The 13,150-nt window shown below is 34.6% G+C and overlaps 1 protein-coding gene across 1 annotated transcript; it reads right to left on the bottom strand.

Moving 5' to 3' along the window:
* Positions 1-139: 139 nt before the first annotated feature.
* Positions 140-12,271, bottom strand: LOC135626691 (hsp70 nucleotide exchange factor FES1-like). The gene is made up of 8 exons (XM_065132202.1): positions 11,878-12,271; positions 7,790-7,881; positions 5,744-5,894; positions 2,812-2,939; positions 1,819-1,977; positions 1,565-1,750; positions 516-722; positions 140-446 (listed from the first exon to the last, which is right to left on the bottom strand). The coding sequence occupies exons 1-8, from the start codon at positions 12,122-12,124 to the stop codon at positions 426-428; spliced, it is 1,191 nt and encodes a 396-aa protein (XP_064988274.1). The 5' UTR covers positions 12,125-12,271; the 3' UTR covers positions 140-425.
* Between the last annotated feature and the right edge of the window lie 879 nt (positions 12,272-13,150).

Here is a 13,150-nt window from a genome sequence, read left to right as displayed (position 1 = left end):
CTCACTCACTCGGATCACGAAACTCTTTCCATAAAAGGGCACATCTTGACCTCTAATGTTCATTCCCAAAGTCTGCAAAGATGACCTTCAAAAAAAGAACTACGCTCCATTGCCCCATTCATCTAGTAGAAAAAGGAAGTCAAACGCAAGCCAAATATGGAAAATTTTATGAAATCTAGTGGTCTGTACACCTGGAAGATATGTACAGCGGCCACTATTTTCATTCATCCGACCAATTATACCAAATAATAAAAAGAAAGGAAATAGAAAAGGCCTAAGCAAAGATATAGTTATAGCGACAAGCACAATATGGAGGCTCCCTTCATCCACAGCAAAAACCTTGGGCATTAGCAGCATCGTGAAGCAATCCATGCTTTCAGCCTAGTTAGGTCCAATACAACTTTCTTTGTTCACTGGTATTCTTATCATGTCGGAACCCATGCTACCTGCCGCATTGAATATTATCAAAATTAATCTTATATCTCACTTCACAAACTCATAAAAGAACAACTTACTTTCTCGAGCTTGCTGTGAAATATTATGGCCACTTCTCTTCGAAGGTTTTCAATCTCATTAACAAAATCTCTGAGATCCTCTTCCAGCATCAATTTTTCAAGATCTTTCCTCGTGCTTTCTAGTATCCGGTCCAAGCTGCAGAAATCTCTGAGATCTGAAGCATCCGTGGAGGTAAGTTGAAGCAAACTTCTGACAGCCAACAAAGCCTACATAAAACACATCATATACAAGACGGAAAAACAAGTCAGACAAATAAATTGCAGGCAAAATTAGTAATCCAGTCAGATAAAACAACAATGCCAAATTGGTCCCCCTGCTTTCTTATGGCTAATGCAATCCAACATACTTGAACTTAAAATGAGAAGCATTTATCATGGTGCAACCTCGGAAACATTTACTTTAATCAAACCTTATAAAAGATATAAATGAGAGATTCAGATTTCTCTAGGTATGTCAAGTTGATGCTGCCCAACATGGGAGGAATATTCACCAATCAACAGCTATCCAGATCAAACTTCCAACAATAGGTTTTAAAGTTTAAACCAAATGGATAAATATTTTGAACAACGGTACCGGTACCTGTACTGGAATCTTATTAGACCAGTACAAACTAACGGGTCCATTACAATATACCTCTGTACGCCAAAAACAAACATACTAAAGTTTAGCTGGTAATGTGGATATTTATAAACAGTAGTAACAAAAAAATGTTAGGTGTATTAGACCATTATAGTTTATTCAGTATATCCACTATCTAGAACCATGGTCTCGAATCTGGATATCTTTAAGCGGTTAAAATATCAGGGATTAATTATAAGAAAAGATACAAAACATTTAACACATCAACTGCATTTAGACATCTGGCTGTTTCTTCCAAACAAAGAAGCAGTACACCATGACGAGAGTAAATTTAACTATATATTAATTTATTTTACTATTACCATATAGAATATTTCTTCTGATAAAACATTAACTATGAACATTATAGGAACATTTTCTAATCCTAGAAAGGGAAATTCAAAAAAATTTAAGGTGGTCATAAGTATACCTTCTCCTGTAGATCAAGGTCTGGGGTTAATATTAAATCCACCACAGCCTTCAAAAAGAAGCGATCACCTAAGAAATGGAGTTCTGAATTATCTGCATATTGCAATTGATAATCGGCTAAATCTGCTACCAGAAAAGCAGCTTTTTTGCGAAGTCGGATGTCAATACTAGAGTTGCCCATTATGTCCTGAAGAAATGGCATCTCATTAGTCTGACTAGAGGAGGATTGTATATCTTACACATTCGATTACCTACCTGAAGCATTATATATCCTTCCTCTGAATAGAACAACCTCTGACCAATTTCATTGTTACGGATCAAAGCTGAAATTGCATATAATGCCTTTACTGCTTCTTCAGTGAAGCTGGAGTTGACCATCTTCATTAATTTTGTTAGTGCTCCATGAGTAAGGATCTGATACAAAGTTCATAACATAAGAGGATTGCTCATAAGAACTGATAACAAGACAAATGTTTTAAGTTTAGACCTCTAGATCTCATCAGAGAAAAGATAACTCTATGATTTTGTTAACATTTGTTTTGATGATAGTAGCCACCTGCTAAGGTATTGCTTATATAGTGATTAAAAGTCACATATTTACAAGAATTTACTTGTATGTTTGTTATGTATAGATAATATATACATATATATCATGTGCTAACTTCATGTATTTTTATGTGTTTTTGTGTGTTTATGATATATGATTTATAATGTCTTTAAAACATAATATGGTTTATTGTTAAGAGAAAAAAAACAAAAATATGGTTTAATATGCATTTAATGGAATTGGTATCAACCAGTCTGTCCAATATTAGCTAATACAGATTAATACCTAATTGTACCAATGTACAGTAAGGTATTGGAAATGACTGATACCAGGCCATATAGGCACAAAATGTGTGATAGTGGTATCATATACCAGACCAAGATTTTAAACCTTCCAATGAAAATATTTCTTTTTTTGGGGCAAGAAACATCAGAAAAATGTCTAGTTTCTTAACTTAATAGTCTACTAGTGTCATATCCTCTTTATTGACTTATTTTCATTCTTTAATTGTTTTAAGTCATGATGAAGCAGAAACTTTAGACTCTTGCCCCCTCTCAAGTTAAAATACAAAATTTAAGGGCTTTTCCAAATGATGTCATGAGGATGCATGCAACCCAAATCAGACTGTAAATTTGTGCCAGTTCTCATGTGCAGTAATCCTCTGAGGACTTTTTCTAAACCCTTGGAAAGAGAGAAATTACCTGATTCTGAACAAGTGCATTGTTTTGACTGGCTTTCCCCAGAATCCATGCAGAGGTTGTTCGAATGTCTGTCTCAGTGTTATCAAGTTCTCTTATCACCACGACAAGCCCACCAAGTTTGTCAAGATCTAACAAAATATAAAGTTAGCTACCTACAAATTCATATTGAAAAGTACATTTTGCAAAAAGTGGATACACTATATGCTACAGAAATGCACATCAATACTTTTCAACCAAATTAAAGGACACTAAAAAGATAATCTTGTAGATAAATCAGTGCAAAACTTCATATTGCAAAATATTAGGTATTCATATACAAAAATAACACATGTATATAATTTGCAAGGTTTTTACACATAAGTCCCTCAAAAGTGAACATGTTCAAAACTTGTTATTTTGATTAATGTTACGAGGACACAAAAACATAACTTGGAAGTGGTATATACAATAAAAGAAGTGGAAAATTTTGTTTGCTTTCATATTTTCTTGAACCTTATATAATACAGATGAGTCCATTGTCAATATAGTCCATAAGCACATGGATATATCTCCTGGGCATGTATCTAAACTATTATTGTATCAATGAAGCTTTTCTTTCCCACTAATCCCTCTCCCTAATGTCTCGCTTATCTTTAATATTATACTGGGAGCTACTTTCCTCGAAGTAACCAAAATTGATTGGTATCAGAGTCTAGGTAGAATATAATGTTGGACCACCTAATATGAATCTGAATAATTTCTTTCTTTCCTTTATGATAAGATTAAGGACTCGTTGATTGATATTGCGGAGTTCGAAGCTGAAAAGCTTGTTGAATGGACACAGTGGTTTTGTAATCTTGCAGGTAGATTTCTAAGGAAACCACCTTCTTTGGATGTGACGAGATCTTCAGTTTATAAACTTTGGTCTCTTTCCTAGAGTCCTTTGGTTCTCGATATGGCAAGATAATGTCTCATTTTAGTTCAAAGGTGGATGCTATCCAAGTGCTCACTGAAGAACCGTGGATGATCAGAGAGCTCCAATTGATCCCATGACACCTAAATTTCCAGCTATTGTTGGAACACATCCAAACTTCTCCAGCTTGGATTCAAATGCCTGGGTGATCCTTTTGAATACGAACAAATAGATCTTTTAGGATCATGTAGTTGATCGGAAGACCCTTATGTATGGGCAATCGTTCCCTATCCTTTAGTGGGCAGATTCATTTAGTTGTGTGAAAATCAATTTGGATAAAACCCAAAAACATGGATTTGAATTGGTGGTCCTCACATGGGGATTTTCTTCTAGATTATTTCTTACAAGAATCTCCCATCTGTGTGCTTCAAATGGGGCTATTGTAATACTTAGCCTACCACGTGAGCTGATTAAAAACCTTGATGACTTGATGTCACTTGTCAACTGCTACAACTGGGGAATAAAGTGTGATTGAGATGGAGAATTCTTATGATGCAATTATTCTCAAAATCTGGATCATTTTCTTGATGTAATTATTCTCAAACCCTGGGTCATTTACATCAGCACATGGAAGGCCTAGATCAGCCTTGATGGGACTGGTCAAGGGAAGGGCTTGGACAGCGACACCAAAGATCCAAGTGAACCTGCTTCATAGGTTGAGTGAACCTTTGTGATTCAACGGGGTTTGGGGACTTTGGGCAACTAGGAGAAAGTTCGGCTTGCCGTATCATCATCCAAGAATGACTTGGATGCCTCTATGAATACCTACTACAGCTTATACAGGATTTTGAAAAAGTTAACTCAAGATCAACCAACCAATTGAACTGTTTCCAACTTCCATTGGATTTGGAGCTAGTTAGTTGGTCAACAAGCAGTATGAATTTCCCGTTTTGGATCAACAAGAATTCAAATCAAAGACAGCTAAGGAGACCCATTATCATAACATAGAAAATATATATAGAGAGAGATAACATGTGGTTTTGAAACTTCTTTGGTGGAAACTAGGGGTCATCCATCCTTAGTTGAAGTCCGCTAAAGGGATGACCAGCCCTCATTGGGGGCCCAGAGGTAGTCAGTAGCTTAGTCAACACATTGAGAGGTCATCATATTTCCTTGACTCCTAATAATGTTAACAAGTTTAGAGTCAATATAATCCATAAGCACATCGGTGTAGCCCCTTAGGAATGTATATATGTTATTATAACATAAAATTCTTTTGTCTCTAATCCCCCTCACTAATCTCACTTTCTCACCACTAATATTTTCTTAGAGGTTAATTCTTTCTTTTCTAGTAATAAAGTGATGAATCAGTGGCAATCACCCTATCAACAGAGTCGAATTCAACGAAGAACCTTGCACGTTAAAATGCAAACATAAATCTGTAAAAAAGAAAACCAGTTAAAACGAGCATGCTCAATCTATAATTTCTTGGTGAAATATCAGAGGTTTGAGGCAAGAGAAAATATCAGGGAATAATCCATTCAATCTTAGAGATCATATTAGAAATATTACTTAATTCAGAACAACAAAAGCAATGCTATTTTCCTGGTCTAAAGCAAATAGCTTGAGAAGGAAGGATGGCTTGGCTTAGTTGCAATTATGTCAGCTTTAATCTTCTTCGGACATGAATATAGTATCGATTCAAATGTGTTGAAAATTTGTGCAAGTCGAATAATAAGTTTAATAACATCACCTTAAAGACCAAACATAGCTTAGTAGGGCATGTTACAGTGTTTCAATGTAGTATCAGAATATCAGTTTAGTTAGGGATACCATTTGCATCATCAATTGGCTCAACAAGAAACAGGAGGTCATTCAAGGCATGTGACATGAATATAATATCTAGTCATAATTGTCGAAAAATTGTGCAAGTAGAATAATATCGCCACCTAAATAGAGGAAATAGAAGACCAAACATAGCTTATTAAGGCACATTGTTCAGCCTTCAATGTAGTATCAATTAACTAAAATTAGAGTTACCATTTGCATTATCAATTGGCTCAACGAGAAACAGGAGCTCATTCAATGCACGTTGTCGATCTTCCAATGTAATAGAAGAATTGTTCAAGTCAGCAATCGCTATTTTCATCAACTCTGCATCAGATGGCGTTTTAAGTTTCTCCATCAACTCCTATATCATGATAGAACAATCAGGAAGAATGTTAAGTATTAATTACTTTGCTCAAACCAAATATAGGCACGCAACATTCTGGCATTCTGCAATATTTGAGATAAGAAAGGATAATATGCAAAATATAACAATTATGTAAACTAACTGCTACAGCTGATGGGAAAATGCCCTTATTATCCATAAAATGTGACAAGGCACCAAGCAAGGTTCAAACACCGGTCAGATTGATAATGCACTGACCGGTATTTATCAATCCATCCAAGGACCAACAACATATTATACAGATCAATACCAGCTGCTATTTATTTGTTTATTACTTTTTCATTAACAATGGATGGTACAGGTCGGTGTCCTGCCCAATCTATTGCTACCATACTGATTTGACAAGGTATCAATAGGACCAAATTCTAAACCTTGGAACGAATTAAAACTTCAATATTTAAAGCCTTAGACAGTAATAGTCTATGAATACACAACAACAACAAAGCCATAAATCCAGACTATTTGGGGTCAACTACATTGATTTTTTTCGGAAATTGAGATTAATAAGTTAAGATCCAAGTTCATGAGATTTAACGTAGTTTTACACTAATTATCAGTGACCTAACGCAACTCTCTACCGTTTTCATCTGGTCTTGGGACCAACATCGGCGGTGTTAGTAATAGTCTATGAATGTTTACTAAAAAAAGATTCAATCGCTTTAATCTTTTCCACCAAGCAAAGCGATATTAGACTTGATTATGTTATCTATAATAATCTGAATATGCAGCATCTAAAAATTTGGAGTATAGTCTCAAAATTCGATCCTTCTAGAAAAACTAAGTTATTAATAGATTTTAATACCAAGTCAACATTATGATAAGATTTAATCCAATTTTTACATAAGAATTTCTTTTAATTTGTTTCACATTGCACTGCATAATTTTTTTCTAATTTTGGTCAATATGATTATTTGTTATGGAATCTATTTCCAATTTCCACTTTGAATAGTGTTATATTTTTATAATTTCCCATATATATATATATATATATATATATATATATATATATATGTATGTATGTATGTATGTATGTATGTATATATCATTTGAACTAGTTTCCTGTCTTGGCAATTATAGTTCAACTCCCCTCCCTCATCTGCTGACCAATGACCTAAGTCATCGACAAACAATGATTAATTGTAACTTATAGTAAAGCCTACAAGCTCTTCCTACAAGAAACCTTCACCTAAAAATTGAATTTTATGAGTGTTGAACATTTATAAATTTTAAATTGTAATGCATAGATAAAACAATATATAATATTTTAAATTTATAAGTTTCATACGAAAAGGTTGAACATTTATCTATAGTTTAAAATAGATAAATACATATCATGATTTATGATTTAAGTAACATTTAGCACCAGTAACTTATTCCTCATGGGAAATCATATCTGTTGTGACATAGGAGAATGTAGAGAGTCAAACAAGAACCTCTGATAAATGAAAATTAATCTATTGTTTTCAATATTCTTTGATATGCTTTTTGATTTCTTTAAAGCATAGCAGCATTTTATGAAGTTCACACTTGTGCAAAGTTCCAAGTCCTAAAGCAAATATTTGATCCTTAGACAATGCAAACATCAAGAAAAATCAGGATTTAACAAACATTATCCAACAGGAAATGTCGTCCACAATGTTAACAGATCTTTTAAATGAGTCTACAAAGTAGCATCATTGGTGATGGGTTGAAACTCCCCAATAAGATCCGGCAGAGAGATCTAAATAATAGAAACTAATTATGAAAGCAAAAAACATAAAAAAAGGAAAATACTAATAGAAAATTAGAATAGACACTTCCTCAGTTCATTTTCAGAAAATTTATGAAAATAATACATATCAGGATATTCTGACCTTTATTTCTAACCGCCTCCTTTTCAGTTCATCTTCAGATAATCTTTGAACATCCATAGCTTTTTCCTTCAATTTTTCTGGATCAGAATGGCCTGCTTTGTTGATGAATTAGATAAGGATGTAAAGGCCAAACTTTAATCAACCATACTAAAAAAATAATAGATAGTGTAAAATAAGCATATGCATGAGTGTAATAGCCAGAGAAAATGTTCATGCTCTATAACAATCATAAATTCCAGAAAAGGGATTTCTAATTTCTATCACTTTGTTCAATCCGTGTCTTATAGAGAGCTTTGCTTGCAAAGTTTCATTATATGTTAGAATAGTCGAGATACAAGGCACATAATAGCAGAGACCCTCTATAAGCACCATAACAGAGAATTAAACTGGGGCACAATAACTTTGCAGTGTTAACACCAATTTGAACTAGTCACCAAAGAAATAATTGCAAAACAAATGGTAGCATATGCATAAAGCATATTTATCTTGATGCCAACAAAAATTCATGGCTGAAAGTGGAAAAGAAAATAATGTACAAGTTTCCATCTACAGCTCCATTTTACTCTTCTAGGAGCAAAAAGATCATCTTGTTGACAGCAACAGATCCTGTGACCAAGATATCATCATAGTAAACGGATGAACAAACAATGGATTATATAAAAATGTTCAGCCTTTCCATTAAATAATTTTATTAACAAAAAGAAACCAGCACATAAATTAAAAGTTAATATGTCAAACTTTGAAAGACAAGAGTTCATCAATACAACAACAAGCAAATCTGTCCTAACATCATAACAAAATTCAGAGTCCATAACTCCATATCGTTAGAAATTTAGTAATATATTAAAATTAACTTGAGGCTGTGTTACCTCAAGCATTATATATGTATGTGTGTGTGTGTGTTAAAGATATATGACCAGGAAAAATTTTAGACATTTCTTATGCGTAAGCAACAAAAAGTTGATTGCATGCTAAGAACAAGAGCATCTAAATTTGTACAATCATTAGGATGTTTGTGAGTGATGCACCTTTGCAGAAAATGTTGAAGATTTCTCACGTGTGCCTGATATTTAAGTAAGGTGCCTGATGCATAAGATCTTAGTCATGGAACATTAAGGTTTATTATTTGGCAAATCACTCCATAAACAACAAGAAGAGAATGACGTGTATAATTGCAGAAATGAAAACCTTATTGTGTGGAGGTCCTTGATCATCAAATGCCAAATTGACGTTAGTAGTAAATGATGATTAGGTTTCCATGAATACAGTTTCACCAATTCATCTTATAAACAAATTGTGATAAAATTTATGGATACATGGTAAAACAATTGGTCTGGAAAAATTTTTGAAGTATATGTTACAGTCTTCTATTTGAATATTCATACATGTACATATTTTACATATATATTCAAAATTTATGTAGGCAAATTAAAGATTAACATAAGACAATTTTATTATATTATAGTGGTTATCAATGTATATCCTCCATCAAAAGTTCTTAATTAAGTTGAAGATCTTGGTTTTGTGATGCATAGGAGTGGCAAAGCAGATGATGTAACTGCCATAATTACATAATTGATTCTTGCTTACTCAAGTATTAATGTCGAGTTTATGATTTCTTCCGAATTAAGTTGATTAACAAATACTCCAGAGATTTTTAAAAATTCAACTACTCTTAGATTGTAATAATCTATATATAAGGATTTACAAGGCCTTGGACTTCTACCCCAATCAGCTTGCTAAATTGTGTTTGTAAGATGACTGCTAAGGTCTTTGCTTATAGACTCAGCACTTCTTCCTTGAGATAATACTAATCAGCTTTTCTCATTTGTATATTACAATATTGAGTATACTAAAGAAATCATTCACCACAATGAAGAACATCATGAGGATGGACCACTATGAAGAATATCATGAGAGTGGTTTTTTATCAGCTGAATTTCAACTTTGAGATTACAAAGGCTTTTAGAACCACGGTTCGTCGTACCGCGGTATACTGCCTGGTGGTACATACCAATCTATCAATATGTCCAACCGTATCATGTGTCGGTAGATTGGTACAATTTGGTACATACCATACCGACAGTCAATCGGTATACCGATACAGACAGGGAAGGTGAACCATGTTCAGAACAACTACATCTTTATATGAAGGCTTAAATTTTTTCCTCTAAACTTGTGTCCTGCTAAGGTCTAGGAATTGGCATAAACCAAGCGGGGACTTAAGAAAGCTACTTGTCATTTCAGCCTTCTTTTTGTGTTGGCTATAGAGATGTTCTCTTATATGTCTTCATAACCAAAGCCTCTAATCTCATTCTGAGCATTGGACCAGTGAAGTCTCATGCAATCCCCAATCTAAATCCCATCATCTAAAGTTATATCCAACATCTAAACAAATCTTCACTAGAGTATACAATCTTCCTGTCTAAGTACGGACACCGAACACAAACACCACACATACATAGACATGGCAACACATCGTTGTTTTTTTTAAAGGACATGGATACAACGAGGGCACATGCATTTTTTTAATATATATAATATTCAATTAACATAAGTTTTATAGTATTTATACTTAAATTTTATAAACTCAGCAATGTGAACAAATGAATATCATCATATAGGATGAAAAAAATTAAAATCATTAAATAATATTTAACAATCTCCAAATATAGTTGATATATGTTTCCTTGCGACGATCTCTATATTTCTTTTCTTGCGTAGCATATGGCCCTCACGTGAGGACCATATGAGCGCAGCACTGCATGCGAGTGTCCAACACATGTCGGACACAGACACATCCATGAGAAGCACGTGTCCGTGCTTCTTAGCTTCCTATAGATGATGATGACATGTGGTGCACTTAATTCAATTTTACTGTACTAGAAAAGTGATAGTGGAGATTGTTTGATGACATTAGGCTGAAGGATATTTTGTGGAATAGGCAACTAGTGTTCTCATACAGTTCCAACTCTGCAGGGAAACTCCTACTAAAAGAGTCACTCTTGGCATTTCAAAGTGGAAGGATTTCATTCGATTCTGGGTGCATTAGGCCCAACTAATGGACTAGCTTCCTAGACTCCACAACTTCACATCAAAACATAAGACCACAACCACCAAGTTCTAGAATGTGTGTCAGTAACACCAAAGGCTCCTAACAAAGAGATGGTATTAGTAGAATCCTTGGTCATAAATTATATCATGCAAACTTAACAACTGCTTCACCCCAATACTTCCCCAGTGACAAAAAATGTTAAGCATGCAGCCCAATAGGATCTTAGCATTACTTCCTACAATTTTTGGAACATTGTACGTTCCAATATCCTTCCACTCCCACCATACGGAAATTCCCTGCCTAATGAAAATTAAGATATTTATGTCTTCAAACCTAAATTACATTTCATAAAGAAGATTCTTATTGACAAGAGTAGCCAAAAACACCAACTGTATTTATACTCTAACATGTAGATCTTGACCATCTGCTTCTTTCCTGCTCCCTTATCCCCCCATTTGTGAGTTTTCACTTCAAAGTTACAATCAACAAAAAGAGGCCCGAACAACTTATGAACCATAGAACAAAGAAGAGGCTAAAATCTGGTGCTGTTATCATCTCCTTGTGTGTTTGGAAAAAGAAAAATATTAAAATCTTCCAATCTGTGACCCTATGAGTGCTCTCAAACCTTTTATTACTATGAAATCATAGGTCTCCTTATAGGCGTATATAAAACAAAGTTGTCTATTGTTCACATAGGATTAGCCTAGCCTTGTCTTACCTTCTTGTACTTGTCTCCTAATTTCTATTTATTACTTTCAACATTCCATGTTGAAATTTTTATTTCACTTTACAATTAACTCAAAGATGAATGACTTTTTCTCGTTTCTATTCTGAAATAGATAAAAGAAGGCTTGAAAGCTTAAAAAGACCTAATCGTGTGTTTTTCCAAGTGAGGGCTCAAAAAATAAGAACTATGTCAAGGAGAGTAAATCATCAAGCATCACGGGCTCGTAATCTGAACAAACAAGAACGAACGAACCTAACCAGATTCAAATTTAAATAATAATAATAAAGATGGAAGTGGCAGCTTTACCGATGGCCCACTGCAACATGCCGTCCAAGGAGGAGAAGCCTCCGGCGAACCCATCGATCTCGTCCTCCCGCGCAGATGGTTCCTCCTTGGACTCCACCATAGCCAGAAGTTCGCTCTCGTCCTTGCCGGTAGCCCAGAAGAGGCCTTCGAGGGACGACGACTTATTCGCCCTAGCCTCCGCAGCAGCAGCAGCCGCCGCTGCCAGCAGCGAGAAGAGGAAGGGGAGCAGCAGCAGGCCCTTGCCCATCACGGGAATCACGACAAGGAACGAGGGAAGAACGGAATCGGGATCGGGATGGTCGCGCAGTCGAGAGAACTCGAACGCAAAAAGAGAAGAAGAAACGGGTTCGGAGGCGTCTTCCGGAAAAGTCGGTTCACGCCGTGCGAAGCTCCGACCCGCTTGGTTTATACTGCCGTCGCCGTTCCTCTTATATAAATGCCAGTTGTGATTTGCTGTTTCGCCGATTTCTATTGGTCGCGACGCGGGATTCAACGTCAGTAAGCTACCGCCGCCTCAGGGGCATGTGGCATTCCCAAGTACACAGTGTGGTTTTTGCCGATCGTGACCGTCCAACGCTTATATCACAACCGTCCAGTTCTAAAGCGGTGAACGTGTCAATTATGCTCAGCATCGTAAGGATCCGTCTCTAATTGGGTGGAACACGTCATCTTGTCGCCGTGTTTTCGTTCTTTTATATTATTATTATTTTTATATATAATATATATTTATAATAATAATAATATAAATAAAAATATACATAATTTCAACATTCTAATATTAATCACTAAATCAATCTTTATTTATTTTTTAATCTATTTCGAAAATAAATTGAATATTTCATCAAAATTTTAAGATTGGTTATAGGATGAAATACACGGTATGAACTTTAATTTGAGTTCTATTTTTTATTTATTTCGTATTAAATTTTAATTATTCTCGTGTATTTAATAATAAATTTAAAACATTACTTCAAAGGATAAATATGATTATGAGGTAATTAATATATATATTAGTTTTAATAATATCATTTATTTTTAAGGTTATGTTACTTGACACTTTATGTAATATGATTATAAGGTTATTTTAGTTTTAATTTTATTTATGTAAGGTCCACTTTGCATGCATATGTGAGCATAAAAACTAGAAAAATAAAACTAATGAAGAATCCCTCTCACCACTTGAGGTAGGTCCTCTTTTGACCGCTGCTCTTCCTCGTTTTATGATTAATTCTTCTCTTTTATTGTTCCAATCTCATAAAGGTCGCTATCTCGA

This window comes from Musa acuminata, chromosome BXJ2-11 (genome assembly GCF_036884655.1).
Source record: "Musa acuminata AAA Group cultivar baxijiao chromosome BXJ2-11, Cavendish_Baxijiao_AAA, whole genome shotgun sequence".
Lineage (NCBI taxonomy): Eukaryota > Viridiplantae > Streptophyta > Magnoliopsida > Zingiberales > Musaceae > Musa > Musa acuminata.
Note: the sequence above shows the minus strand (reverse complement) of the source record. Positions and strands in the feature narration are given on the sequence as shown.

Bases quoted from the DNA above. Each gene is read 5' to 3' on its own strand.
- LOC135626691 (XM_065132202.1), bottom strand. From the start codon at position 12,124: ATGGGCAAGGGCCTGCTGCTGCTCCCCTTCCTCTTCTCGCTGCTGGCA. The intron at 5,895-7,789 runs GTCAGAATATCC...ATCATGATATAG, and splicing joins GGAGGCGGTTAGAAATAAAG to GAGTTGATGGAGAAACTTAA. The intron at 723-1,564 runs GTATACTTATGA...TGTTTTATGTAG, and splicing joins ACCTTGATCTACAGGAGAAG to GCTTTGTTGGCTGTCAGAAG.